The 26,812-nt window shown below is 36.4% G+C and overlaps 2 protein-coding genes across 4 annotated transcripts; one reads left to right on the top strand and one right to left on the bottom strand.

Annotated features, from left to right (window-relative positions):
* Positions 1–9,982: 9,982 nt before the first annotated feature.
* LOC147859414 (65-kDa microtubule-associated protein 1-like) lies at positions 9,983–15,985 on the top strand. Of its 3 annotated transcripts, XM_087326538.1 has the most exons (14): positions 9,983–10,112; positions 10,266–10,374; positions 11,076–11,161; positions 11,310–11,513; positions 11,593–11,850; positions 11,933–12,151; positions 12,241–12,396; positions 12,485–12,644; positions 12,727–12,878; positions 12,978–13,065; positions 13,142–13,215; positions 13,299–13,373; positions 13,460–13,727; positions 15,170–15,985. In XM_087326538.1, exons 3-14 carry the CDS (start codon positions 11,096–11,098, stop codon positions 15,658–15,660), a joined length of 2,211 nt encoding a protein of 736 aa, XP_087182664.1. In that variant the 5' UTR covers positions 9,983–10,112; positions 10,266–10,374; positions 11,076–11,095; the 3' UTR covers positions 15,661–15,985. The 3 variants fall into 3 exon arrangements, with proteins under 3 accessions (XP_087182664.1, XP_087182663.1, XP_087182662.1); XM_087326537.1 differs by lacking the exon at positions 10,266–10,374 and having other exon boundaries at positions 9,989–10,112; XM_087326536.1 differs by lacking the exon at positions 9,983–10,112 and having other exon boundaries at positions 10,180–10,374.
* Positions 15,986–18,379: 2,394 nt separating this feature from the next.
* Positions 18,380–26,084, bottom strand: LOC147859413 (NAD-dependent malic enzyme, mitochondrial-like). The gene is made up of 19 exons (XM_087325598.1): positions 25,850–26,084; positions 24,724–24,820; positions 23,149–23,267; positions 22,845–23,012; positions 22,151–22,279; positions 22,007–22,067; positions 21,810–21,913; positions 21,636–21,719; positions 21,333–21,439; positions 21,129–21,240; positions 20,941–21,042; positions 20,772–20,837; positions 20,631–20,703; positions 19,782–19,868; positions 19,644–19,698; positions 19,476–19,547; positions 19,051–19,113; positions 18,860–18,974; positions 18,380–18,788 (listed from the first exon to the last, which is right to left on the bottom strand). The coding sequence occupies exons 1-19, from the start codon at positions 26,015–26,017 to the stop codon at positions 18,717–18,719; spliced, it is 1,854 nt and encodes a 617-aa protein (XP_087181724.1). The 5' UTR covers positions 26,018–26,084; the 3' UTR covers positions 18,380–18,716.
* Positions 26,085–26,812: the final 728 nt, after the last annotated feature.

Below are 26,812 nucleotides of genomic sequence, written 5' to 3'. Positions count from 1 at the left end.
TGACCGATGATTTATGTGTGTGTGTGTGTGATGAGATTGGTCGACTATGTATGCTTTGCCCTAAACAACTTTGAGAGCCTATCACATTTGAATACAATGCTCTACCTTTGATCATATTCGACTATGCTTTCCACACATATTCGACCAAACTCAATCCTTACACAAATTTCTCTCACAATCACAATGTGCACTCTCTATCCCAACATTCATTGAAAAAGTCCTTGAACATAGAGAATCACTACTCACTTGCACATGTATATGGGCATTGCAAACATCTGAAGCCTCATCACACACTCACACGACCTTTTGCCGTGTCACCTGGATGAACTACTAGAGAAATAGGAGCATTCGATGAAACCAATGAACCACACTTCGGGATAGATGGGTGGGACAGATGGCTCATAGTACATGCCTACATTCTCCTTATATATATATATATGCATAGTTTACCCTAATTAAATGAGGAGTTTCCATACAACAATAATGTAATAATGGTTACTCATGCCCATCATCAATTATCAATGGTTCCTTTGTCAAACACACAACTAGCCCCTGCCTTTTAGGCACATATGTATTTTCTCTCCTTAGTGGCATGCGTTTTACTTGCTATATTATTAGAGGAGAGCATGATGGGTGACATTTTTGGGTCCATAAATCATGTCGTTTTCTTCCCGAGGACATTAACCTCTTAGGTTCCTTCTCTCTTTATCTTTTTATCTCTTTATCTCTTCTTCCCTTTTTCCCAATATGTTCCCTCTTTGCCCGTGTGCCTAATGTCGATATTCCAATCATACATGGAGAGACTTAACCCCACACCAACATTCATTGTCTAGCATCAATAAATAAAAGGAGAGTGAGTATTATTAAGAAAAGCTATATGACTTGGAGATTTTCTTCTCGGTCTATGTAAAGTATTTTATATTTTATATCAAAAGGACATGGAATTCCATGCCAAAAAGAATGTGTTTTAATTGTTCCTAAAGGAGATATCAAGTTGTAAGTTATAGAAGAAGGGTTACTTAAGAATTCTAAGTTTAAACATGGTCATCAATGAGTCTTTATGTGAGAAAAGAGGATAGTGTCTTACGCATCCTCCATCTTTGTTATTCAAGCACATATGATAATTATATGGGAAAAGTACCAGGATACCCCTGGAAGTTTGTCTATTTACCAGAATGCCCCTGGAAATTCCAAATTTACCAAACTACCCCTATGTCCAAAAAAATACACTTTATAAAGCAATTATACACTCAAATCTACAAGCCTTATTGACCAAAATACCCTTCAAACACAAATTTCTTTACTTGAGCGATTCTTTGGGTCCTTTGTACCTAACAATCTTTTCTTTCTTGTTCATTGGGTTGATCAATCGTCTTCATCATCAAGATATGGGATTACCTTGTGCATTATTAGATATTTTGTTGAGTCGATAGATATATTTGATTTTGTGGATATTTTTGGAATTACACTTTTTGTAGACAGATCAAAATTAACATGTAATTATTACATTTCGATAATTAAATTTGGTTTGCAAGTATTTTTGAAATTGAAGAGATTTAGTTGTGATTGCATTTTGCTAACAAAATTTAGTGTAAAATCATGAAATTTGGTTAAAGATGGCATTTTAATAGCAAAGTGTTTTGTGAGATTTCGTTTAAAATGACATTTTGGAAGCAAAGTTTTTCGTGAGATTTGGTTTAACATTTTGGCCGCAAAAATGTTTGTGAATCCGCAAACTCATGGATTTTGGCTTCAAAATGGCATCCCAATGGTAAAATTTGGTGTGCGATCAAATGTTTTGGTTTTAAGATTAAGTTTTGGTCACTTCAATCACAAATTTTGGTTTTATGGGATTAAGCCAGTATAACTCGGTGTAAATTCATAGAATTGGATTTTAAGGTGACCTTTTAATTGAAATTTTTGATATATAATATAATTTTGATAATTTAGTTTGATTTATGATGTATTTTGAAAAATAAAAGTGGTATAAATTGGTCAAAATAGGTATATAGTGGCATTATGGTAAATAAGCTTAGGTTTAAGGGTACTATGGTAAATAAGGCTTGTAGATTTGAGTGTATAATTACCTTATAAAGTGTATTTTTTTGGACGTAGGGGTAGTTTGGTAAATTTGGAACTTCCAGGGGCATTTTGGTAAATAGACGAACTTCCAGGGGTATCCTAGTACTTTTCCCTAAATAATTCCAATTCACTTTTAAATCAAAATATTGGAAATTATAAGCATTTTCTTTTATAAATACAAGGTTTGGGATGTTTATTTGTTCGTACAATCATCAAAATGTGATTATATTCTAAAAATGTATACACCTTACTTTTTGTTTATTAAAATGATGTGTTAAAAAAATGGTAAAATAACTATGGATCACAAGATATATATGCCAAAAGATCCTCATTGTTTAAATGTTATTTCAATTGGATAAAGCATACAAGTACATGATATGCTTTTTACAACAACAAAATTTAAGCCATGAATCACAATGTATAAGTGCCTAAAGATCATCATTATTTGTGATGCATGCATGTTTGTCCCTTCAAAACAAAATGTTTTTGTATGCACTGGTGACGTATAACAAATTGTCTTGATTTGCTTGCTATAGCTCTTGAATTTACGGTAATGATCTCAAGATGTAATAATTGGAAGGGAAATGAGGCTCTAAACATATGAGTGGTTGAAAAAACGAAAATGAAGATTGTTGTATAATAATCCATGCTTAAGAATGAGAAACTAATTGTCTATGTTGTGCAAATTAAGCACCATACTAAAGTACCATTACTTTCCTAGGATAGAGTACAAAAGTCTTTGTTTCTTAGATAACCTAATTCCTAGGTGCAAATCTCCTTGGATAATGTTTCAAACCTTATCCTTCTTTCTTCCTACACACGACCTTTCAAAAACTCTCAGCATATTTTTAGGACATTTTATCTATGGAATGGGATATTGTTAGAGGCAAGACCTTAAGTAACAATTGTAATGGCTATTTTTCAATGTTTAAGGGTAGTATAAATGGTAAACTAATTATTCTATGACTTGGGACAAACCCATAAAGATTTTGACACAACGGTTTGGGACGGTAAGGAATTGGGCTATGTAAAAGGGACTAGATATCTCCTTCATTATGATATCTTGAGACTTTGTTGAGATTCTAAGAATGAGCCAAATCTCTCTTCTTTCGGATTCATTGATTTCAATTCCAATGTATAGCATAAGGTGATATTTGGTGTTTTGGGATGCCGTTGATATTTTACTTTCATCTCTTGTCCTTCATTGTTTACCATTAGAGTCGAATTTTGTAATATTTGCTCATTCCCATATATATTATGCCATTAGATTATTGAAATTAATGTTTAGAATTGGTCCCTAGGGTTATGCCTATAACACATGTTGTGTTGTAAACATGCAAAACATACCTTGTGTGAAAATGTTGTCCTTCTCTAATATCAATGGCCCACCAACTTTCACACCTCAACATCAGTAACTCAAACACTAGAGTTATAAAAGTCCAAGATGTTTACAATGTAAATTTTATGATGTGCCCAAAGAACATGTTCTTTTTTGCTTGAAAAAGTGCAAAATATACGATCAACATGTATAATACAAAATATATGATCAACCTATATAATGCAAAAAATATATTCATACAAAACTGTCCTCCATTTTTCAACATCATTGGATTAAGAGTTATGCATGATCTTCATTGTGGATTTATAGAGCGGTATACAATGTCATGATCAATAGAAGGATACATAGATGAATGTTATTATTCTAGCCAATAAATGAAATAATTTGTGTAAAGAATTACATTCTATCAACATAAAAGGGAATTATATTTTAATATTTGGTCATAGTGGAACTTTACATGAGAGAGTCACAAGTCATGACTGATAAGCCATAAGAAACACAAAATATGTGGATTCTTAAACGATAGTGAATTTAATTCAAATGATTAATCTCGTGTTTGAATGATGATATATACAAGTAAAAACATGTTATGAACATACGTTGTTAGAAAATCATGAGGTAAAAGAATACTTTTAGAGTAGGGGTAAAACAAGGGACATTACCAACGAAGGGTTATTGTTCTCCACAAATGTTTGAAAACATTTGCCTATGTTTATGACCTAGGTTTTTAAAGAATATATTCAATCTTACCTCATTCATCAAATGGTTATTTTTCAAGGATTTTGAAAACTTTTGCCTATATTTTTGACCAAGGTTTCTAAAGGATACATGTCTTACCTCATTCGTCAAATAGTTATTCTCCAAGGAGTTTGTAAACTTTGACGTATGTTTATTATCTTAGTATTTGAAAGATAGGCCGAAACTTAAAATAGAATCAAGAATCACTAGTAATAGTCACTCTTAATAAGCAGGGTTAACCTGATTTTCAATAATTTTTAAGGCTTTATAATCTATACATTTGCCAAACCATTTCCATTTGGAAATTCCATCAGGTTCCATATTCTTTTTAGTCACATTGGAGACAATGATTATATTCCTATTTCAAGATATTTTAACTCGGACCTAAAGGTTTATAATATTGCCTAGCTCATTTTTTGTTAACATTCCCTTTCCCCCTTGTTTACATTGTGCATTAAGTAATATTCCTCATCCACACGAGATGCCCATTGGTGTTCAATGGTCCTTATGAGTCCATTATGGGGACACGCCATGTGTGAACCCAAATGTTTATTGAATCTTACCTTAAGTTCAACTTATGCTCATTGAGAATACAAAGATGGTGTGTGTGAACCAAATCTTTGTTGGCCCTCACTGTAACCCCTATATTCAAGTGGACATTCATGTAGAAGGCCAAGGAAAAGGATGCCTATTAAACAAGAGTAGAAGCAAAAACTCTAACAATGATTAGAGGATGCCTATTAAACAAATGCCACCCCTGAAAGGATCCTAGATCAAGATAAGGACTCAAGGGTGAAAGACCCAAGCCCAAAGGGAACTCATAGAAACTCTTGTGGATGGTGTTACATAAATGCCAACTCTAAGGGGATCCTAAAAGATAAGAGCAAGGGTCCATGATCTCTGCAATTTGACATGCTCGCTACCATCCTTGTTGAAGTGAGAAGATTAATTAGAATATATGTGGCGTAGCATCAAATATGGTCGAGCTCCGCAAGGAGCGACATCCATGTTCAGTACACGATGCTTAGGTTATCAACCAACCATTGATAATATGTACAATCTATGTTGATAATATGTCCCCACCATTGAATGACAAAACTTGTCAACTTGGATACGCAGAATCTCTACGGAAAGCATAGTGTTTTAGCTGATGTGCCTTTTTTAAAACTAAGGGAAGGATATTTTGTACATAGATGAAGAAGGGTTTGTATCGCTGCAAGATTTTTTCTCAATTTTAAGAGCTTGGAATAAAGCACACACAATTGATGAGCTCATAATTAATAGCAACCACCTTATTGGTCAAATAATCTCAAGGAATAGGTCGTCTATAAGGTTATATTGGAGTACCAACAAGAATGAAATGTGTGATTATGTCCTTTGAAGATGCTTAATCCAAACCCGTCTAAAATGTTATCTTCCCAAAATACTCTCCCCTAAGTTCTATATGCCTAGATCACCCTTTCCCATTTTTACCAAAGTTTGTCCTAATTTTTAAATTCTTAAAGCACCTCCTCCCCTCCTTTCCTAAACAATTTCACGTAACCATACATATACATATTAACACACGTTTACACCTACACACACATATAAACAAAACCACATACAACATCCTTGACGAGGTGCTCAATACCTTTTCAAAGAGTCTTTGGAGTCTCCACGTGCCTAAGAAGATCAAGCTATTTTTGTAGCAGATTGGTCATACTTTGGTCCCCGTTGGCGGATGGCTAGGTAAACATGGCAGCCTGATAACTTGCCCACATTGTTCTTCACCTATTGATACTCTAAGACACTGTTTGTGGGATTGCTCTCAAGCTCAGATGGTATGGGACAAAGTGATTGAGAAGGAAGAACATCGTGGAGCGCAGCGGCTTGGCTCAATCTCTCTGTTAATAGCTCGACGAACTCCATCAATGCAGACAATTGGTGCTATGAATGCAGAAGAGGTAAACGTGTCAAGACCCGATTTGAGCTATTTTTTGGTGCTCCATGATATGGCTTCACTACCGAGGGAGAAGACGAATCCGGATGTCGATTGTCTGTTGGCTTTGTAGTCGGGCCAATCAACATCAGTATACCCTTCGAGTCGAATTGGTGTGCCCGATTTGTAGAGAATGCCGAAATCCATCATCCCACTCACATAACGTAACACTTGCTTAGCACAATCGAAGTGTATGTCACGCGGAATTTGCATGAACTTGCTAAGGAGGCCGACTGTATTGCTGAGGTCAGGCCGAGTGATGGTGAGATAGATAAGGCTTCCGACTAGTTGACGATAGAATACCCTTGGTCCTGGGAGATTTGGAAAGCATGCTGCCTAAAAGTTTTCCAATATTTGGTACACCCCCCAGAGGAATTGATCATGGATATATGGTTCACGATTATCAACTACTTACAAGGGCAATTGGACAAGGTTTACGGCTACTCTAATGATGTGGTCGTTGCCGATTTGCGCTTTTGGCAGAAATGATGGAACGCATCGATGGTGACGCAAGGAGGAAATTGCCCAAGATGGAACTACCAGCCCCTACGCTGGTTGTTTCCTACTCACCTCCTACCCTCCCTTCGTTGTAGGCCACAAGATCTGATGATGAAGGGCACTAGTTTATAGCTATAGGTACCTACTTACATTAAGTAGTTAGTTTGAAAGGATATGTATGTAGTCTCATATTCTTGAATTACGCGTCGGAGGGTGATTCCCCAATTTGTGTATAAGTCACCTTGTATAGGCTTTTTGTAATAATCTCTCATGGAAAAGTAGCGTCTTTTTGAAATAAAAAACAAAACCACATATACACACATGGAACACATTCAGAAAACATTAATGCATTTTTCAATAACACATACAGATTTAAACATATGTGTACATTTGCTCAATACATTCACATTTACAAATATGCCCACACATTTACACAGACATATAATCTCACACGCAACTAAAATTTATAACATGAATGTTCCCATTTACAAACACATTCACATGCAACCTGCTCATATATACACATACTCACATCACAAAATAAAGCGCATATATAACACATTTACATGAACATATAATCTCACACACAACTAAAATTTATAACATGAATGTTTACATTTACAAATACATCTACAGATAACCTGCTTGTAGATACACACATCCTTGCACAAAACTGTTCGAAGTCAACTCAAGTACCATCTTTTGCGGTAGACAACAAACAAATAACTACTTTGGTCCATGTTCCCCAATTCAAGACCCTCGTGGTTCCGTGCAAAATGGGCCTTGGAATCCTATCATGCCAAATAATGTGCTCAAGGATAATGTTGATGATAACTGAAAATGGGCCTTGGATTGATTTGGCCCTCTTAGCATTTTGTCGAACACTAAGTGAGGTGGTGTGATGGTCACTTACTAGTTTGAACACTTTACATTATCGAGGAGCCCTTGTATAAACAAATGTATTAATAATTTGAGAATCTCAATGATGATATGTTGAAATGTTGTCGAGATTTTTTTGAGCCTAAATGATCTCATCTTGGTGATGAAGGTTATCTTTTCTTCATCCTTTGGAGGCATGGAGACTTGCTTGTAGTTAAAGGAAAGCCTAGTTGGTTCTTTGCTTGACACTATGATACTCTTGAGTCTGAGAGCATACACTCCTTGAGGCATGGGTATTAAAGATCATCATTGTCTTAATCAATGCATTACCTTTCCATTAATCAAGCCACTCTTTGTTATGTAATGTTGATTTATCTGGCATGTGTGTGAGCATACACTCCTTGAGGCATGGGTATTAAAGATCATCATTGTCTTAATCAATGCATTACCTTTCCATTAATCAAGCCACTCTTTGTTATGTAATGTTGATTTATCTTTGCTAAATTGTTTGTTTATATAGTTTATTTGTTGTTTTATCATTTATATAATAAAATTCATTTTGCTTAATACATTGTCTTTTGATCATCACACACACACACATCCTACTCGATCTATTATAGTACAACATAAATTATATTCGCTACTTCAAATGGGATCGAAGTATCTAAGTTAATAATCAACATTGTGTATTGCATCATTGAAGTCGTTGAATTTTGCTCATATGCTTGCTTGCGTATATGTGTTGATATGTTTAGCCATTGCATGGAAGAGCTATACCACATCACATGTGCCTTGAAGGAAGGTTGAAAGAAGTCAACAAAGAGAAGAAGATCTAGAAAACATCACCATCATGAATATGCAAATGGGAAGCTCTCTCCCAAACAAGAAGCTTTGGAAGTTCAAGATGCATCAAGTCCTTGTTAGAGAAGGCTATTTGGGCCACATCAAAGTATATTTGGAGAAAATGCTCGATGAACCCGACACTAACTAGTAACTACCTAAGTTGGAAGCATAGGGTGAGTTTCATGATTGTCCAATGACATGCACAACTAGGTGTGAGAATATGCAAAGATGTCAAAGGATGTGTGGACCAATTTGAACAAGATGTTCGCTACCAACATGACCACTTGCAAGCTCCAAGTATAGCAGAAGCTGGATTATGGAATGAAAACCCAAGGGGTACATCTTTCAACAACTACACCCTCTAGATTAAAAGCTGATTTAACCCTCTTTGTCCATCAATGTGAAGGTCAACGTGTATGAAATGGCACAATCAATATGATTTGGAGGTCTATTACGAGAGTTCCCCCACTTCAAACCACCATCATCATTACGAATGCACCACCATTGTATTCTCACTTCCAATCAACAATATTAACTCTCTTTGCCCATCAATGTGAAGGTCAACGTGTATGAAATGGCACAATCAATATGATTTGGAGGTCTATCACAAGAGTTCCCCCACTTCGAACCACCATCATCATTACGAATGCACCACCATTGTATTCTCACTTCCAATCAACATTATTACTTTACTGATCAAAGAAAACCATTCGAACAAAAGAGAGCATAATGCTCTCTACTCCCACTTGAAAAATGGTCAAGGTTGAGCAAATGGCAATTGCAATCAAGGTCAAACAATAGGCTCAATCAAGGAGTTACCAATGTTTGGAAGTGGGAACATTGGAACAAGGGGAAGACATGCAACATTGAAAGATGGTAAAAAGAAGCTAGAACTACGGAAGACTACGAAGTTTAAATGAATGGGAGAAGACACTGGCAAAACATTGGCATTGGAACTGAGGCGAATTGTGGTAAGAACTAGAAGGGGGGAGGAGATAGGGTTATCATTTTGAAGGTTGTGTACTAAATAAAGAGGGAGGGGGGGGGGGGGGGGTATAGTTCTTCCAAACATGGATTTAAGTGATGGCTTTGGCCCTGCTTGCAACCGCAACTTATGAGATGATACTTCATTACTTATAAGTTATACATATTTATAAGGTATTCAAATGAATGAGAGATACCTTCCCCCCCTTTTCTTTTTCCCTTCAATTGAGAGAGCGAGTGTATGTGTTGTATGTGTGTGTGAGTGAGAGAGAGAGAAAGGTTGACATCCCGACTATGAGCAGACGTGCGCAGCATTTTCGAGCAGTTCGCTATGCCTGCGTTTTATCCTCCGATGCTAATACGTCGAAGGCTCGAATCTCTCTCTCTCTCTCTGCTTTCGCTTCTTCTTTCTCCTTCTCCTTCTTCTTCTCCTTCTGCAATGGCTTCTCCTCCATCATTTCTTAACTCTCTCTACAATATGTCCTGATAATTCGGTAATGTACCTGATCAGATATTTTGCAGTACCAATCTGCGTCATTGATGACCACTATTACTACTGCATATTTCATTTCCATCACTTGATATTATTATTACATACTTGTTGACTGATGATATTGATTGTGCTGATCAGTACCCCTCAGACGCAGCTATTACTCGTTCTACTTAACCTTACCTTGTGATTCATCGGTCTAATTGACTTTCTTTAATCCTTTGTTGACAAAGATTCCAAAGAAATACGCTTGAAGAAAGAACATCGGAGCCTGAAAAGAGGTTTGGCTTTTCCACCAATTCTTAATATATTTTAATTTGCGTTTCTCTTTCCTTTCAAGGTTTCTTTTTGTTGGGAAACATTCTCGACAAAATTGACCCTGAAAATTCTGGATTTACCACCGCAATTACTCATTCGGCTCAAAATACTTGAAGTAATAGAGCGTGCATCACCATAATTAGCACACCATAAGTACTCTTTTTTGTACTTCTGTTTATTTTTACGGCAAGAGTTTGCAATACTTGAAGAAATAAAGCCTGAAAGGTTGGTATTTTCCACTATAATTTATCCTTTTCTGATATGTAGTCTCTGTAAAAGTGCGATCATAATCTTGAAGACGCGAGCCTGAAAGGTTTGGATTTTCCTTCACAATCAGTCTTTCACTGATTCTGTTTAATCCTTTACGTGGCAAAGCGTCAAAACACTTGAAGAAAGTGAGTCTGAAAAGGTTACCATATGTGCTCACTTTGTGCTTCTGTTTCCTTTATGGCAATGCTTCACAATCCTTGAAGAAAGAGAGACTGCGAGGTTTGGACCCCCTTCATACGTCCTCCTTTTCTGCTTCTATTTCATCCTTTTTGGTAAAGCTTCACAATCCTTTGTGTGTGTGTGTGTGTGTGAGGGAGAGCCTCAATGCCTGCAAGGTTTGAATTGCCACCCTAAGTACTCCCTTTATGAGCGCTTCTGTTTCATCCTTTTTGTGTTAGAGTTTCACAATACTAGACGAAAGTGATTCTGAAAGGTTTGGATCCTCCACTATAAGTCTTTCTTTTGTGTCTCTATTTCCTTTTCGTATACCAAGAAATTTCATGGAATCTTTGAAGAATGAGATCCTGGAAGGATTGGATATTGCACTGTGTTCTCTCTTTTTTTAAGATCAATCACAGTTACGAAAGAACTTTTTACTTTGTAGTGTGCTATTCCTGTAAAAGACTTCGAATTTCTTCTTCTTTCTGTGTCTGCAGTATCTCCAATAAAAGCATCAATGAAGCAAATACAACTCTTTTCAGAAATTGGAGGCACGTGTGAGAAGCTTCTTCATGAATTGGATGTATGTCTCCTTTGAAATCTTAAGAAGCATTGAACTATTGTAGCATTTATGTCTCAAAATTCAATAATTTCACAGCTACACTTCATGATTTTTTCTGCGTTTCACCTCTAATTCATTTTGTGAAGGAGTAATCGCTTCTATTTTGCAGTTAATCTGGAATGAAGTTGGTGAAGATGATGCATATAGGCAGAATATACTTTTTGAAATGCAACAGGAATGCTTGGACATATTTCAAAGGAAGGTTGACCAAGCAAGTCGATCAAGATCTAGCTTTCATATAATGCTTGCAGACATTCATTCAGAAATCGTCTCTTTAGCTTCTGCTCTTGGAGATAATATACCGATGGCCCAGGTTTTATATTTGTTTCAACATAAGTCAGTAACTACAATATAATGGAAACAGTTGAAGCTAATTTATGTGGTTTCTGCAGTTAGAAAAAAGAGATAGTTCCCTCAAAGTCCATCTTGCAAAGTTAAATCTCATCCTGAAACAGATGTTAATTAAAAAGGAAGAGCGTTTAAGAATGCTTCAAGAGACTAGAACTCATATCCAGAAAATTCAGTCTGAAATTTCTCCATCACCAGAATTATTAGACACAGAAACTACTGGAGTTGATGACCACATTGATTTGACACAAAGAAAAGTTGAGGAACTGCAATTTCAACTTCAGGCTTTGCAAAGAGAGAAGGTTTACTGTTGGTCTTAGTTCAATTCTTAGCCATCCATCTCTCCCTATACTTTTTATTTATGCGAATTTGTCTTGTTTCCAGAATAACCGGATCTATAAGGTCATGGAATATGTCGACGTGCTTCACAGTCTATGTACTGTGCTTGGCTTTGATTTCTTCGCGATAGTTCGAGAAGTTCATCCAACCTTGGATGAATCGTCCACAACTAATCCGGTCAAGAGTATAAGCAATGACACTTTAACAAAGCTAAGTAATACAATAGATTCGCTGAAGGAGGAAAAGAAAAATAGGATGGGACAGGTGGGAGTCATTTTATTGAATCGTGGTTTATAAACTTCAACTTGGCTGATATATGCGTCATGTTTAATACACTTTTTATGTGGAAATAGATTCAAGAGCTTGGAGCATCTCTTCTTGAGCTATGGAATTTGATGGATACTCCTGTAGAAGAGCAGCATCGTTTCCAACATGTGACTTCCAATATTGCAGCGGCAGAGCATGAAATTACTACTCCTGGCGCACTCTTTCTGAACGTTATTGAAGAGGTATGTTGCTATCCCTCATTGCATAATTTCGATCAACAAAATGCATATTTTTAGTCTTTGAGTAGTTCGAAGTTTTACTTCGAAGTAGGCTAAAGTGGAGGTGAAAAGGTTGGAGGATTTGAAAACCAGTAAACTGACGGAGCTTGTTTTACGGAAGCAAAAAGAATTTCAAGAGATAAGCAAGAAATCTCACATCACACTGGATAGTCACACAGACATAGAGAAGACCATTTCATCATTTGAATCTGGTGAGCATTCAATCCATTTCCTAACGTTGGCAACTTATAATGGAAGCTAGTCTTCTCATGAGATGCACTTTTCATTATCCAGGAATGGTAGATCCAGCACAACTACTTATTAGCCTTGAGGAAGAAATTGGTAGCCTTAAGGAGGAAGCATTTAGTAGGAAAGATATTGTCGAAAAGATTGAGAAATGGATGGCATTTCGAGAGGAAGAAAATTGGCTTGAAGAATACAGCAAGGTTAGACACTGGATGCGGGGTATATGTATGTATTTTATATGTATGAAATGGCATAGACTAACTTCGTTATGATGTAATATTATGCCAAAAAACTTTCAGGATGAAAATAGATATAATTCCACACGAGGTGCACACTTGAACTTGATGCGAGCTGAAAGAGCACGTGTAGCAGTGAGCAAAATTCCTGGTAAGCTAGAAATACAAAAAATAAATCTAAGCTAGATATGGGAATTGTATTGATGCACATTTACTGTTTTAAATAGCCTTGGTGGATTCCCTTGTACTAAAGACTGTTGCATGGGAGGAAGAAAGAAGGAAGCCTTTTCTATACGATGGAGTATGTTTGCTACTTTCACGACAAATATATTGCTAATTGTTTGTTTGTAAAAAATCATGACTCCATCAGATGCTTTTTGCCAGATAAATCTTCGTTCTATGGTTGAGGATTATAAAATATTGAGAATGGAGAAAGAGGAAGAACGACGCCGAAATCGGGTAGTGTAAATGAATGACCTCTGTACTCATATGACTGTGAGGAAGGGGAATTTAATACTGATAAAATCTTCTTGCTTTATCGACAGGACCAAAAGAAGCTTCATGAGCAATCAGTCAATGAGCAAGAGACGTCATCTGGGTCAAAACCAAGTCAAAATGCAAGAACACCCTCAAAAAAAGGGGTTACAAACTCAAGATCCAATGGAAACAGTGCACAGGTTACTCGTAGATTGTCTTTACATGGGGGAGGTATGGCACAGCAAGAAGCTTTACTATTACCAAAGCCGAATGGAACTACGCCTGTGAGGAATGGATCTTCAGCTCCAAACAAAGATATCAGATTCAGCTCTCCTGGTAAGATGAATGTTTACATGCTTCGTTTATTTGTGGCGAAGGTAAGGAAGAACAAGTAACATCTCTAAAAAATATGTTAACGTCTCTTAAGGGGTAAAAACATGGTCAATGAGAACGAAGGACTGATTACAGCTGAAAATGGTATCTCTTCTTGGAGAACAAACCAAAATAGTTATAAACCCAAATAAATTGGTAGCAATGCTTGACGTACCCTACTTATCCTCCAGCATTTGGCTACAAATGGTCAAGATATAACACATACTACCATGCTCTTGGAAAAAAGTAGATATCTGATTAACTAACATAACGTTGAGGAATTAGATGGACAAAAGACTTCACTAACATGGACATGACATGTCTAAGATGCAGAGAAATATGAAAAAAATATAGTTTCACTACTAGGGTACAACCCAGTATGAAAAACAGAAGAAGAAGTTATAAATGTCTCTTACGGAGTCAAATTAGCCAATGGTATCATCCCTTAAGAATTTGACTGATCATGTATGAGCCAATGTTATCATACGCTGATTGGTGAGGACTCATGGATGCTTTAAGAGGCTCCAGACAAATATGACATAAAAGAACTGAGATGTTCCAGGTTATCATATATGTGAACCCTCATCTTGTGTAGAGTTTCACCTAAGGATAGTGTTCATAAGTTTCTTGGCTATTTGATTCTCTATCGGGTACGTGAACCCTCATTTGAGGTATTTTCTCCATTTGAGTAGGTATTGATTGTCTCAACCAAAATTGAATTCACTCTTGGTTAAACATGTCCAATGTATTTGTATACCTTTCTTCTGACTTGACACTTATCCTGCATTTTTACCAAGTTTCGTATCAAATATACAGTCCTACATGTTACAAAAAGAACGTCAACGGTATCAACAGAAACATTACTTGTGGGGCATTCCTGAACAGTTGTAGGCGTTTCAGCAATGTTGGTTTGTCACACCATGTCAAGTTTGATGCTAATGGCACATGTCCACACAACATGTACCAGGCATATGAATCTTAGGGTTTCTTATACATGTACCTGGCAAGAGTCTTAGGCTTTCTTATTCACGTACCAGGCATATGGATACTTGTCTTGTACATGAGAAATTTAGGTTATCATATAGTGTCTGCTGTAGAAAATATGCCTCAGCTCTTCTGCAAGAGGTTTCAACTTATTTTGGTTACGCATATGGTTATGACAATGGTATTATCACTCACTACCTTCTGATTTGTTTTTATATTGTGCTTGCTAGGTTCTCTTGGGAATGTGACTTTAGTAGAATTAATTAGGTTGGTCGAATGTCTGAGGATAATGTAGTATTCTCATTTTAAGTTCAGTGGATAGTGCTACATTGATTGATAATTCAAGTGAAATTGGAATCTGACCCCAATACCTATGGTTGATTTTATTATCATTACATTTATCTTCATTATGCTTTGTGCAGGTTCCAACACAAATCAACCTTCGAGCGAAACAGCTGCTGAAAGCACTCTACCTTTCTTGCCAGCATTATCTGCTGTGTCTACACCAGGGATGAGTAGTAACACAATTGCCGAAGGATTTGGACTAGCTTCTATACTTCCTATAAAAACTACAATCATTCCAAGGAGAAGTTCGGTATCAAATACTTCCTCAACTACACTCACTCCAAGGAAGAGTTCAGAATCAACTGCCTTATTACAAAAGAAAGAAAACATAGAAATAGAAGAAGAAAATGTGATCACTGATACAGAGGAACATGGCAAGCAGCTTATTCAAGAACAAGTCAATATTCAGGCTATTCAGAAACAGGTTAATACACCGCATATACAGGATGAAGCAATCCCGCCACCAGTGATGACGCAGCAAGATCCTGAATTCCACCGGTCAATCGAATATTCTTTTGAGGAAAAGAGATTAGCTTTCGTTTCCCATTATCAACTACAAAAATGTTAGCCCATGCAATACCTACGACACCAACTAAAGGGTATCATGAGAAGTTTCGTGTGCCTTTTATCAATTCAAAAGTATTCACACATATAAAGTAGTGGTACATACCCCTGCAATATCGATAACACTAACTAAAAGGTATCATTAGAAGAATTTTCATGTGCATTTCATCAATTCAAAAGTATGAACACATATTATGCAATGGCAGATACCACACCAACTAAAAAATTGTCCTCTTATACAGGCTATGTAAATACATATCCATTTACAAGTTGAGACTCATCTTTACCTCACGTAAGTGAATGAGTGAGAAATTCCGAATTTGGCTGCTTACTTGTCCATGTCAAATTTTCTTTGCATCTCTGCAGCTCCACTACTAGATGAGACTCGTCACATGTAAGTTAAATGAATGGATGAATGAGGATTTGGTTTCTTACTTATGGGTAGATACACTTGGAGATACATTCGTCTAAATGAGAAAATATTTTGTCAACGACTTCATGCACAATAAATGCTATGACATTCCTACTTAAAATGGCTTCCCAAGAGTACGCGAAGATTTATGTAGGGAAATTACCAAAATATACTTATGCATAAGAAATTCAAAGGGCATGCTTACTTTTCAATATCACTAGTGACCACAAACTAAGCTTCTTGACTAAAGCAAAATCAAGAAAGTATGCATGTCTTCACATAGCCTACATGCATACTTTCTCATTTGACCAATTAGGGCATGATCACTTTCTAATTAGAGAGAATTTAGTGATAAGCATTAATTCATCTATGTATGTGTTCTTGATTTGTATCTGATTAGGAACCTAACTTGTCTAGGCTATGTTAATTTCTAATTTGACCGATTAGGGCATGATCACTTTCTAATTAGAGAGAATTTAGTAATAAGTATTAATGCATTAATTTGTATCTGATTAGGAACCTAACTTTAACCTTAATGGAGCGTGCACAAGTAATTTTGAAAATAACCAAACATATCTAAGTAAATTTTCCCAAGAATATATAATGCTTAGTACTAAGTAGGAGAAAGTTGTAATAAACTTTATGTAATGGTTTTGTATAAACCATCAAATGGGGATGTCAAATAATATATACCCCACAGGCCAACTTTGGAAATTTTGAATCCTTTATGTATTCTATTCTCACAAAAATTTTCTGACATGAAATCAAGAATATCAAGGAGATAGGCACAACATCAATGAAACGTGTGTACACAAGTATAGAAAGGCACATTAACAAGTGAAGACATAAACGTTGTGAAAGCACTAAAAACAATTATAGTTTGGGTAATGAGTGGCTACACTTTTGAGCCAATACACGTTTCCTTCGAAGTTTGTCACCTGCAGATAGATTGTGTAAGTGCATTTCCTATAGTCAGCTAGGAGTTGCATAGAGTTAGTAACTTCTTAAATGGGCTCAAAGCAAAACTACCCATGCACAAATGCCCACTGGTGGATATACTGTCTCCAACGTGTTATATATTTCTGCTGTCTCGAACATATGTCGCATAGTGGTAAAACTACTCGTGATCTTATATATTTTTACCGTATCTAACATACGATCTATGTCACTGTCTCTGTCTCTCAAATGCTCACCGGTGGAAATACTGTAAATCCACGTACTTGTTCAGAGACAGTCATGGCTAGAGAACTGTGGTATTATTTTTAAAGGGATGACCAGGCAATAAAGTATTATTTAATATAAAGACGAGTTAACGAGGAGAATAATAACAAATTTCATTAATCTCCAAAAAACAATAGCAGGGCGGATTCTAACAATAGGTGTTTTTCTGTGTATATACATAAATATGTATGCATATTAATGCCCAAAATGGCAAGGGCCTCAGGAGAAAGTAATCAAAGTAATGGTGTGCTTCACATATCGAAGCCATTTTTCTATTCATATTGTTTAGAATATAATGAAATTACAGAATGGCTGAGATTTCTAATTCTCATACAGCCATCACATACAGATGTGGCAAAATTCCACCAAGCTTCTCTATAAAAATATTTCTGCAGTGAGTTTTCATTGTGCTTTTATATTAAGTTGAATTAATTAATTGTTTTATCCCTAGCTCTTATACATCCCCTATCTAGGACTGCGATTCTTTTCTTATGCATTTTGCTTTGAGAAACGTTAAAATAAATTCATTTCAATTCACTTCTGCGACTTTCTATCATACCATATGCGTATAGAATGACACATGTTGATACATTCATGAATAAGATTGTGCTATGCACAAGCAGTGGGGATGATTTCTCCATGGAAGTGTATACTCCATTTGTTAATAACTTTTACCCACTTGTTAACCACCAGCCACCACCATGGCGCAACTTAAAACGAGAAAACATTTTTTGTGAACCCGACCTTGCAGCTCAATGAACTAAAACCAAAGGCAGTCTTAAACTGCTTTGGGTATGTGGTTTAGCATTTTCTTACCACAAATCTGGCCAGCAAAGAAAAAATGCATGGATGGGAAGGAATTCATCTCCCTGATGCAAACAAATGGACAAAATAAATAAAACCTTTACTATATAGTCTCTGGGTAATCTTGGAGTTCTTGATCTCCATGTTGCAGGTAGAATGGGCCAACGTGCTAAGACATTTGTATACTAGGAAATAAAATTGAGAAAAAACAAATCAATATCAGTTATATATGCACTTGGCAAAAAGGATCATGGAAAACATTAACAGTAGCCAAAAGAACGGTTGATGTTAAAAAAGATTAATTAGCACAGCTATTCTTTATTGAAATCTTATTCTGAAGTTTATTCTCAAGGAGGGGGGTTGTATGCTTCCTAACATTTGCAGAAGCAGATTTTATTACATGCCAAAATGAATCACTTTGGCCTCACAAGGGCGTGCTGGCTAGTAGGTTGGGAATGATAACCCGTCAAATTAGTAATGGATAAATGTAAGTGATAGTAATGCTATATCCAATATTAGTACAAACTTCACTCTCATTTGAATGCTTTTTAGCATTTTGAAAAGTTCGCCACTCCCCTCAAAAGTGAAATCTGACATAATTCCTACCTGCAATCCAGAATAAATCACCTTGGGCTCACTAGTGGCGCATACATTGGGAACCACATGTTCTGCTCCACATGCTGAAGAATTTGTTCCTGTGTTTTTTAGCATAATCAGAAACAAGAACACTTACACAGATACTTAGTATAAAAATTTCATTCCATACCTCAGACATATCTGCCATCTCCTTAGGGCTTTTATCATGGTATCCTTCAGCAAGATCCTCAATGATGGCTTCTTTCATTACTGCTGCAGCTATAAATTTGGTGATATCCCGGATGCTGAATCACAGCAACAAGAGATGATGTTTGGGTATTGGAATGAATAGCATTAATCCAAAATAATGCCTCGCATTACCTGGATATGGATGGGAAAAGAATACCCTGAAGTTGTTCTTCCTCAGTTATATAGGCTGCAAGGCTACACAACATGATTAGTCACATATGCATTCATGGCCTGGAATATAAAACGGCTTCAAGCATAATCAAGAAGAACTATTACAATGGTTCCTCTTTAAAATAAATTTATCTAAGAAAATGTGATAATCTAGAAGTTAATGCTCAAATGACCAATCTAGAACTATGTTATGAATTAAAAAGGATTGAGAATTATCCATCTATTTGTGTGCTGGAATTTCGAATTCTAAAAATTCAGAAGGCTAGCATTATCAAACCTCAAGCTGGCTTTCCCAAAATGGTCCCATGCACACCTTTTAAGGTTATTTTTTGTTCAAGCGTAAGGAATACCATATCAATGAACTCATGCAAAGAACAGAGGAATACCACTCAGCTGCAGCTTGCAACATTCCATCAGATATTATACGTGCTCCAGAGACAAGTGTTCCTAAACCGATCCTATCCAGGTAAAAAACAATATAGATCAATAATAATAGCAAAGACCATTGCACATTGAACAGAATAAAAGCTAAAAGTGGTTACAGGAGCACAAACCCTGGAAATAAATACATGTTGTTCCCTTGATTTGCATGGCCTATCTTTCCATTCCCTGATATTAAAATGGAGATTTGTACTTATAAGTTCTCCATGAAAGATTCCAGCAGTTTCAAAAAAATGTGAATAACAGTTTACCCAGGTCTACATCATTAAAGGGGCTTCCACTAGCAAATACTGCATGTGGTCCAACATAACGAAAAACCTCCTCAGCAGTACACTCAGCTGAAGACAGACACAAAATAGAATCACGTAAAACCATCTGCTTACAAAACGATATATACACTCTTTACACCCAGATAATTATACACCCCGCACCCTTCATAATTGTGGGGATTTACCATGTAAAGAAAAATACCTTTCTAAGACCAGATTCATTCTAAAATTACATATTTAAAATTTGTACAAGTGGGAAAGTCTAAAGGGGAGGATGGAAATAAAAGAGAACATTAGAAATGCAAAAACATAAAACAAAATAAAAGCCTAATGAAAATATCCGAGCTGCACATCTATTTACAATAGATTTTAAACCTATATCAGCATGACATGTCTATCTGAATATTATGGATTCTTGTCATCTACATGAAAAATTGGAAACCTGGAAAAACGCTGAACGATTTTGGTTCCAGGAATATAGTGATATTCATATACTTGTATTTGCAAATAAATGCCACAATCCATTGTATTTCTATTTGTAGCGTGATGGGACAGATACAATTATGTAGAACTCAAGATGACCTCAAGTTAGCAAGAATTCACAGAAAAATGTTTGTATAATCTATGAATCAAAACTGGAAACCAAAATGTGATGAACACATCTAAATTAAATTTTCATATATGACATATTTTCTTATTACATGTATATCACATAAATATGAATATTTCGCCTAAGAATTAAGCACGACTCTGGTAAACATCTACCTGTATGACGTCTTTGTGTTTAAAACAAAACATGCATGCAAGCGAAGAGACAAAAATGCCACAAACCATTATTAGTTGGATTTGACATTGCAAAAACAGCTGGTCTGGTACATGTAGATTCACGCATAGCTTCAAGAACCTGACCAAATTAATGTTGAGTTTAACTAAAGTTAATACATTCAGGTGATAACAGTATGCTTCTTGTACCTCTTTATTAAAAATTCCTCCAACTCCAGAAAGGCCTAATAGAACATCTGGTTTAACAGCTTTTACCTGGACACAGTTTGGTGACAGTGGCAAAGTTAGGGTTGAAAAATTGCAATCATGCCTAAGACTGGAAATGCATTCCAAAAAAACCTTTAATCTGAATCAGTACCACTTCAAGAACCGAAGCCCCTTCCCGCGTGCCTTCCTCGGGAGCTCTTGCAAAAGGTTCCGCTTCAGGATCAATATGCAATCGCTCTTTTGTGATAAGCCCCTAAACCACAATTATCCAACAAAGATGTTGAGAAAATAGAATAACTGTTTATCTTCACCACACAATTTAATCAATATTATTCTAACCATTTTGTCTATGACCCAGAAATTTTGGCTTGCTTCACTATGAGCCTTATCTGTCCCTCCAAGCATTCTTGCCATAGCATGTTTTGCAGTCTTCAATACACCTAATCCAGCACTGCATTTTCACATTTAGTATCCCCTGTTATGTAAATATCCTTCCATTTTCATCCTAATTTTCCATTATTTCTACCACAACATGGGAAATACCTTCCAGCACCAACAACAACTATTTTTTGTTTAGAAAATGCACTCATGGGTAATCCCTGAGCTCTGACTGCGCCCAAAAGTCCTGCCACAGCAACACCAGCAGTTCCCTGAAACAAGCATGTACATTTGTCATAAAATATCACTTGTTGCTATTTGTTTATTTAATCTACATGTAAAATATTTTGCATTCTCATGGGTGTTTCATCCTCTGTTTGTATGTATAAACAAGGCTTCTAAAAATGGATATCATCAGTTCTCAAACAAATTGTTTTCTTTATATTTTCAGCTATGTATATATAGAACCTGGATATCATCATTGAACATACGACAGTCGTTGCGGTAACGATCCAACAGTTGAAATGCCCATTTAGTTTGAAAATCTTCAAACTGCACATATTTAAAAAAGAAATGGAGGGAAAACCTGTATAAGCAGAGAATATATTTAACAAGAATTGATTACAAGCAGCAGGCTCATACTTGAACGATCACGTTTGGCCAACGGGCATAAACTGCTTCCATGAACTCATCAATGACACTGATGTACTCCTCTCCCTCAAGCCTTGGCTGTTGTAGCCCCAAATCTGACATTATGGAAGAAATACTAAGCTTATCTGAATCTAAACCTACTTATTATCCATGAATCCTTCAAGATGTACTCAGTATAAAGAACTTACACATAGAATTTTGCAGTAGCTGTTTGTTATTTGTACCAACATCAATCATAACTGGCAAAACCTATACATTTAAATAGCACACTCTGCAATGTTAATATACAGCAAGAGAAAACCTGCACTAAGAGATCAGTGAATGACTCTTACTCTTCGAGGATTGATGCCTGCTGCAGCTACATACAAGTCAAGTTTACCTATAGGTATACCAATACCCTGCACACCAAGATCTCCTAATCCAAGTATTCTACTCCCATCTGTTACCACAATCATGTCCACCTGCATTCACAGAAGCACATATGTACATTTCAGCTTAGAAACATTTGAGCCTAGGCCTCAACTATTTGTTCTAAAAATGTGTTTTCCAATTGAATTTAGTAATATCCTTCCATAGGAATTAGTAGGCAACATTGCAGCTAATTAAAGTATTTTCACTAATCGCTAAAAATGACAAGCAAAATGCATGCACCATGTAAAACAAAATCCTGTTTCTTTAGATCTCAAAAGTAGAAACTTCATCACACAAGATTCTAAAAACTAGATGGTAGCAACTAGATCATAGCTTTCTTCTATTCGTGATGCAGTGTAACATATAAAAATGTTACAAGCGCATATTTTAAATGAAAGATATACGCAAAAAAACACAGATAAACGGCAAATGTAGATATGCTTGTAGCATAGTGGTACCTTATATTGGTTCTTGGCTAATATTAGAGGGAATATGTGCAATACTGAATATTTTTGTGAGTTATATTTATGAGATCCTGCATCTTTCATTAAATTATAAAAAGCAGTTACATATTTCTGTTACACGAGGAGCATCACAATATGAAAAGCAGTAAACCTCGTCTGCAGGCCAGTTGTAAACCATTGAGATCATTTCGCCTTTATCTGCTGCACTGAAATACATTCCACGTGGCCGTCTAAACAATCCACTGTAATTTTGACAAACCAAACCCACGGTAGGAGTGTAGACAATTGGTGCAAATTGCTTTATGTTATCAATAAGAATCTGATTATTTTGGACACCAAAATCCACCACCACATGACAAAGAAAAGAATAGGACATCAGGAACAGCATCATTTATTTCATTTATTGAGATACATATAACAGTAAGCCAGACAGAATAAATTCAAATTTTCTCCACCTTGTAATACAAGGTTTCATTCCTGTCATGAAGCCTATTTAATATTCTCCATTTTGCCAAGGCAGTTTGCTCTGTAGGACCATCTCTAGAGGCTTTCTCCAATCTTTCAAAGTCAGTCACTGCAAAATAGATTGTTAGTTGCATACTGTGTTATAACTAGATTATTGACTAATGTCATCTGTGTTCAATCAATGGAGCTGACAAGTTCACAACACTACCTTTAACTCGAATCTAATCTTTTAATGTATTAATCTTTATAAAATGAAAATCTGGGAAGTCAAAACTGGATAGCTGCGATTTTGCATAGGATATTCTTACATATTCAATATTATCATAACTTCTTTTCATGGAGAAGTAGATATGGCATTACTCGTGCATGATCTCGGTTCCAATCACATAAAACAGAAACATGGGATCACATTTCCAAATTATGAGGTGTCCATAATCTACATTCATAAACTAGGACTCAATTAGTGAGTTGACCAATTATTAGATTCCCTTCATTCACCATATCAGTGCAACCTTAATTTTTTAAGGTTGTGCTCTCACCATAAGAAATAATTGTATCATTTTTCAACACATGCATTTCCGTACGGTTGGAGCCAGGCACAATTGTGTGGAAACTTTTTAAGGCTTCATTCAACATGAGTTCGTCCAAATCTTCAGGCATACTGAAGATATTTTGTCTTGTTTTATGAGTCTTGCTTGTATTAAACTAATCATCTAAAAAGCAAGCAGCAAAAATATTCACATCAACGATAATTATTTGAAATGAGGAAGAAAGCGAATAAGGCAGAACCTAATAATCCAACTATAGTGTCTGCTTTGGGATAATTACCGATGGTAACTCGCATCAATTGATTTATGGAAGTGAGAAAAGTTTTAAAACTTGACAGAAAGGTATTTTAGAAAAGAAAGAAACGAATTTCCCAAATTTCTTGCATAGGGGGGAAACTGACTTTTTTGGGCCAAATAAATGCAAGCATTCACGATCTAATGCACAGGATGGAAGTCTAACGCAGCTCAAAATGTGGAGAAGAAATGTTAAACCTATGGCTTAGCCAAAGAATGCAACTAGCTTTTTCTCGGAACCTATGGATCTACATCAATGATATATATACATCCAGTGGAGTGTGATCATTGTATAGGCCATTAGGAGTTTGTGACATGTATACCATTCTCAAAGTAAGATAGAGCTTTGAGTTGTTACATATATAAAATGTGAGTCTCGACAAGTATTGTCCTCAATTAGGACGCATAATAGAATAGCCATGGGATTATCCTCGACTGTGGCCTTCATACACCTTATCCATTTTTTATTGACTCTCACACTGATATTTTGAAAATGCATTACATGTTGTGGAAAACCAGTGAGCCATTTATCATACACCAGCTAATTAGGTGAAAAGAGTGACAGTATTAGTGCATACTCAAAGTAAAGGTGGAGTGGTTAACCATCATTCACTTCATTTTCCAGTTTTGACTAACAAATATAAATGACATTCATCTACGTGCATACATTTCTTCATGTCAAAATAGATACTTTCACATTGAAAATGAAGCATTTGCACTCACTAAATCGATCAATTTGCTGTTGAAATGTCATGACTCTAGGTGGCAAAAGACCACGTAAGTCTAGTCTGTCCCTCTCTGTCAATGGGAAAGCTGTACCCTGCAGACATGGCACATCTGTACAGTTTTAGTTTTTTTTATCAATGAGTAGCTTAAGCACAAGCATGAAAAGAAGTTGCGGCTACATGTTTGGATGCTCATACTGAGTAGAACTTAGGCAGTTTTATATGTATGATGAGTATGTTTCTTTTTCTCGCGCCTTGCATTGAAATTTTAAATTTGTATCTCCCACCTTACAAAACTCCTTGAAATCACACAAAAAATGCAGGCTCTAAAAATGCATCCTTTCGTAATGTATGATTTCCTATTTTTCATGAATAAATATCGCTGGTATTCCTGTAATTCCCTAATTTCATGACTAAATCTCTTCAAAAAATGCACGGAAGCTCAAAAACGCATGCAGAAAATGAAGAAAAGAACGTGAAACGTGTAAGCTAGAAACAAAGTTATGGCATTATCAAAGAAACCGGATATGGTTTGCTATTTTCTACGAGTGAGTGTCTTCAGACAACGCAGAATGCTCACAAAATGCATTACAGAAGTAGAAACGGAAGATACTTCCATTCAAATCAGTACTGTTCAAAACGATCTGGTGAAATTCAATTGCCTACAATTGACTGTTGCTTGCTCAGGAATTCCTTCAAAAGCCTACGATTTCTTATTTGATCAGTTAAACGAATGCAAGAAAGCAAGAGAGCAGAAAATGGCGTTTCCGGATGTAGAAAGGGAAGTGGTCGTCATTCAAATTAAGAGAATATACAGAACATTTCCATTTTCCAAAGACAATGGAGAGAGCTCAGGAAATGCATGATGGATGTAGAAAAGGAAAAGATGGCCATTCACAGAAAATGCAGATAGATCACGAAAAAATGCATTGCGGAAGAAGAAAGGAAGGTATCTTCGTTCAAATTAAGAAATTAAATTGAACAATTCTATTCCATGTAGACAACGTAGAGAGCTCGCAAGATGAAAGAGATCTACAGTGAACGTCATCAGATCAGCAGAACATTTCCTAGCTAAGAGAATGTGAATTTTTCGAGGAGCTTCCAATGGTGAAGGGGAGACGAACCTTGTTGAACCAAGGATCGTGGAGAATGTCAGTACTACGTTTGTGAACGATCGACGGATGAGTAGCTCCTTTGAAGAAGAAACGGCGATGGACATCGCCATGATATCCGCAGAGACGAACCAGGCCTTTCCTTCTGAGGCACGATAGGAGCTGCTGGTGCGGCCCCATCGCCAGAAGCCTTTGGGAAGAACGGAGGGGAGGAGGAGGAGGAGGAGGAGGAGGAAGAGAGCAAGAATGGAAGAACAAATGATGAAAGGAGGATTTATGTGCGTTTGAAAAAGCGTCTTTCATTTTTTGGGGAGGCTTGGCTTCATTTGTAAGCTGTGGCTTCATTTGGTAAGCTGTCAACCCCCCACACATCCATTCACTTGAAAAATATGTACCCTTTTTTGTTTTCTTCGGTTCTTCTTTAAGCAAAGCAAAACATGAGGAGGGGTTTCACATGGCAATGCAAGACCACCCCCACTCCCCCCTCCTCCTCCTCCTCCTCCTCCTCGCGGGCGAATCGTGGCCCTCGGGCATCTCATACGTAAAACCTAATCTTTAAGAGTTAGGCCTGGCCTCGGAGACCCATACTCTTGGGCCTAGATCTTGAAAATGACACATTGCATTATTTTTAAGCTTCGGAATCTTGTGTGCCGGTTCGATGACATTAGTGTCGAGCCATCATTGTTCGTGTTCGTGTTCGTCTCTCGTGCTCCTTACATGAGAGAAGCCTGCAATAAGGTCAAACAGCGTCTCATCTGATGACGCCCGACTTGAAACCTTCCTTGTCGGAGTGAATATGTTTCAAACCATGTCTTAGACTTATAAAATCTTGTAATTGCACAAAGTAGTAGATCCAGTTGCTCGACCATGTTTCAACATGTTTTGATTGTTTTAATGTTATGTTTTTCAATGAACGTGGAATTATAAGGATTTATTTTGAATAACTTAATGGAGATGATTTTTTTTTCTTGTCTC

This window comes from Azolla caroliniana, unplaced genomic scaffold, assembly GCF_043228905.1.
Source record: "Azolla caroliniana isolate FFs.n. ecotype wild unplaced genomic scaffold, voAzoCaro1.0.p SCAF_10, whole genome shotgun sequence".
NCBI classification, from domain to species: Eukaryota; Viridiplantae; Streptophyta; class Polypodiopsida; order Salviniales; family Salviniaceae; genus Azolla; species Azolla caroliniana.
This window is presented reverse-complemented; position numbering and strand designations above follow the sequence as displayed.

Bases quoted from the DNA above. Each gene is read 5' to 3' on its own strand.
- LOC147859413 (XM_087325598.1), bottom strand. From the start codon at position 26,017: ATGGGGCCGCACCAGCAGCTCCTATCGTGCCTCAGAAGGAAAGGCCTG. The intron at 19,548-19,643 runs GTTTGTGCTCCT...TTACCTGGATAG, and splicing joins AACATGTATTTATTTCCAGG to GATCGGTTTAGGAACACTTG. The intron at 18,789-18,859 runs GTATGGAATGAA...TAAAAAACACAG, and splicing joins AGATGGCAGATATGTCTGAG to GAACAAATTCTTCAGCATGT.
- LOC147859414 (XM_087326538.1), top strand. From the start codon at position 11,096: ATGAAGCAAATACAACTCTTTTCAGAAATTGGAGGCACGTGTGAGAAG. The intron at 12,152-12,240 runs GTGGGAGTCATT...ATGTGGAAATAG, and splicing joins AGAAAAATAGGATGGGACAG to ATTCAAGAGCTTGGAGCATC. The intron at 12,879-12,977 runs GTTAGACACTGG...AAAAACTTTCAG, and splicing joins GGCTTGAAGAATACAGCAAG to GATGAAAATAGATATAATTC.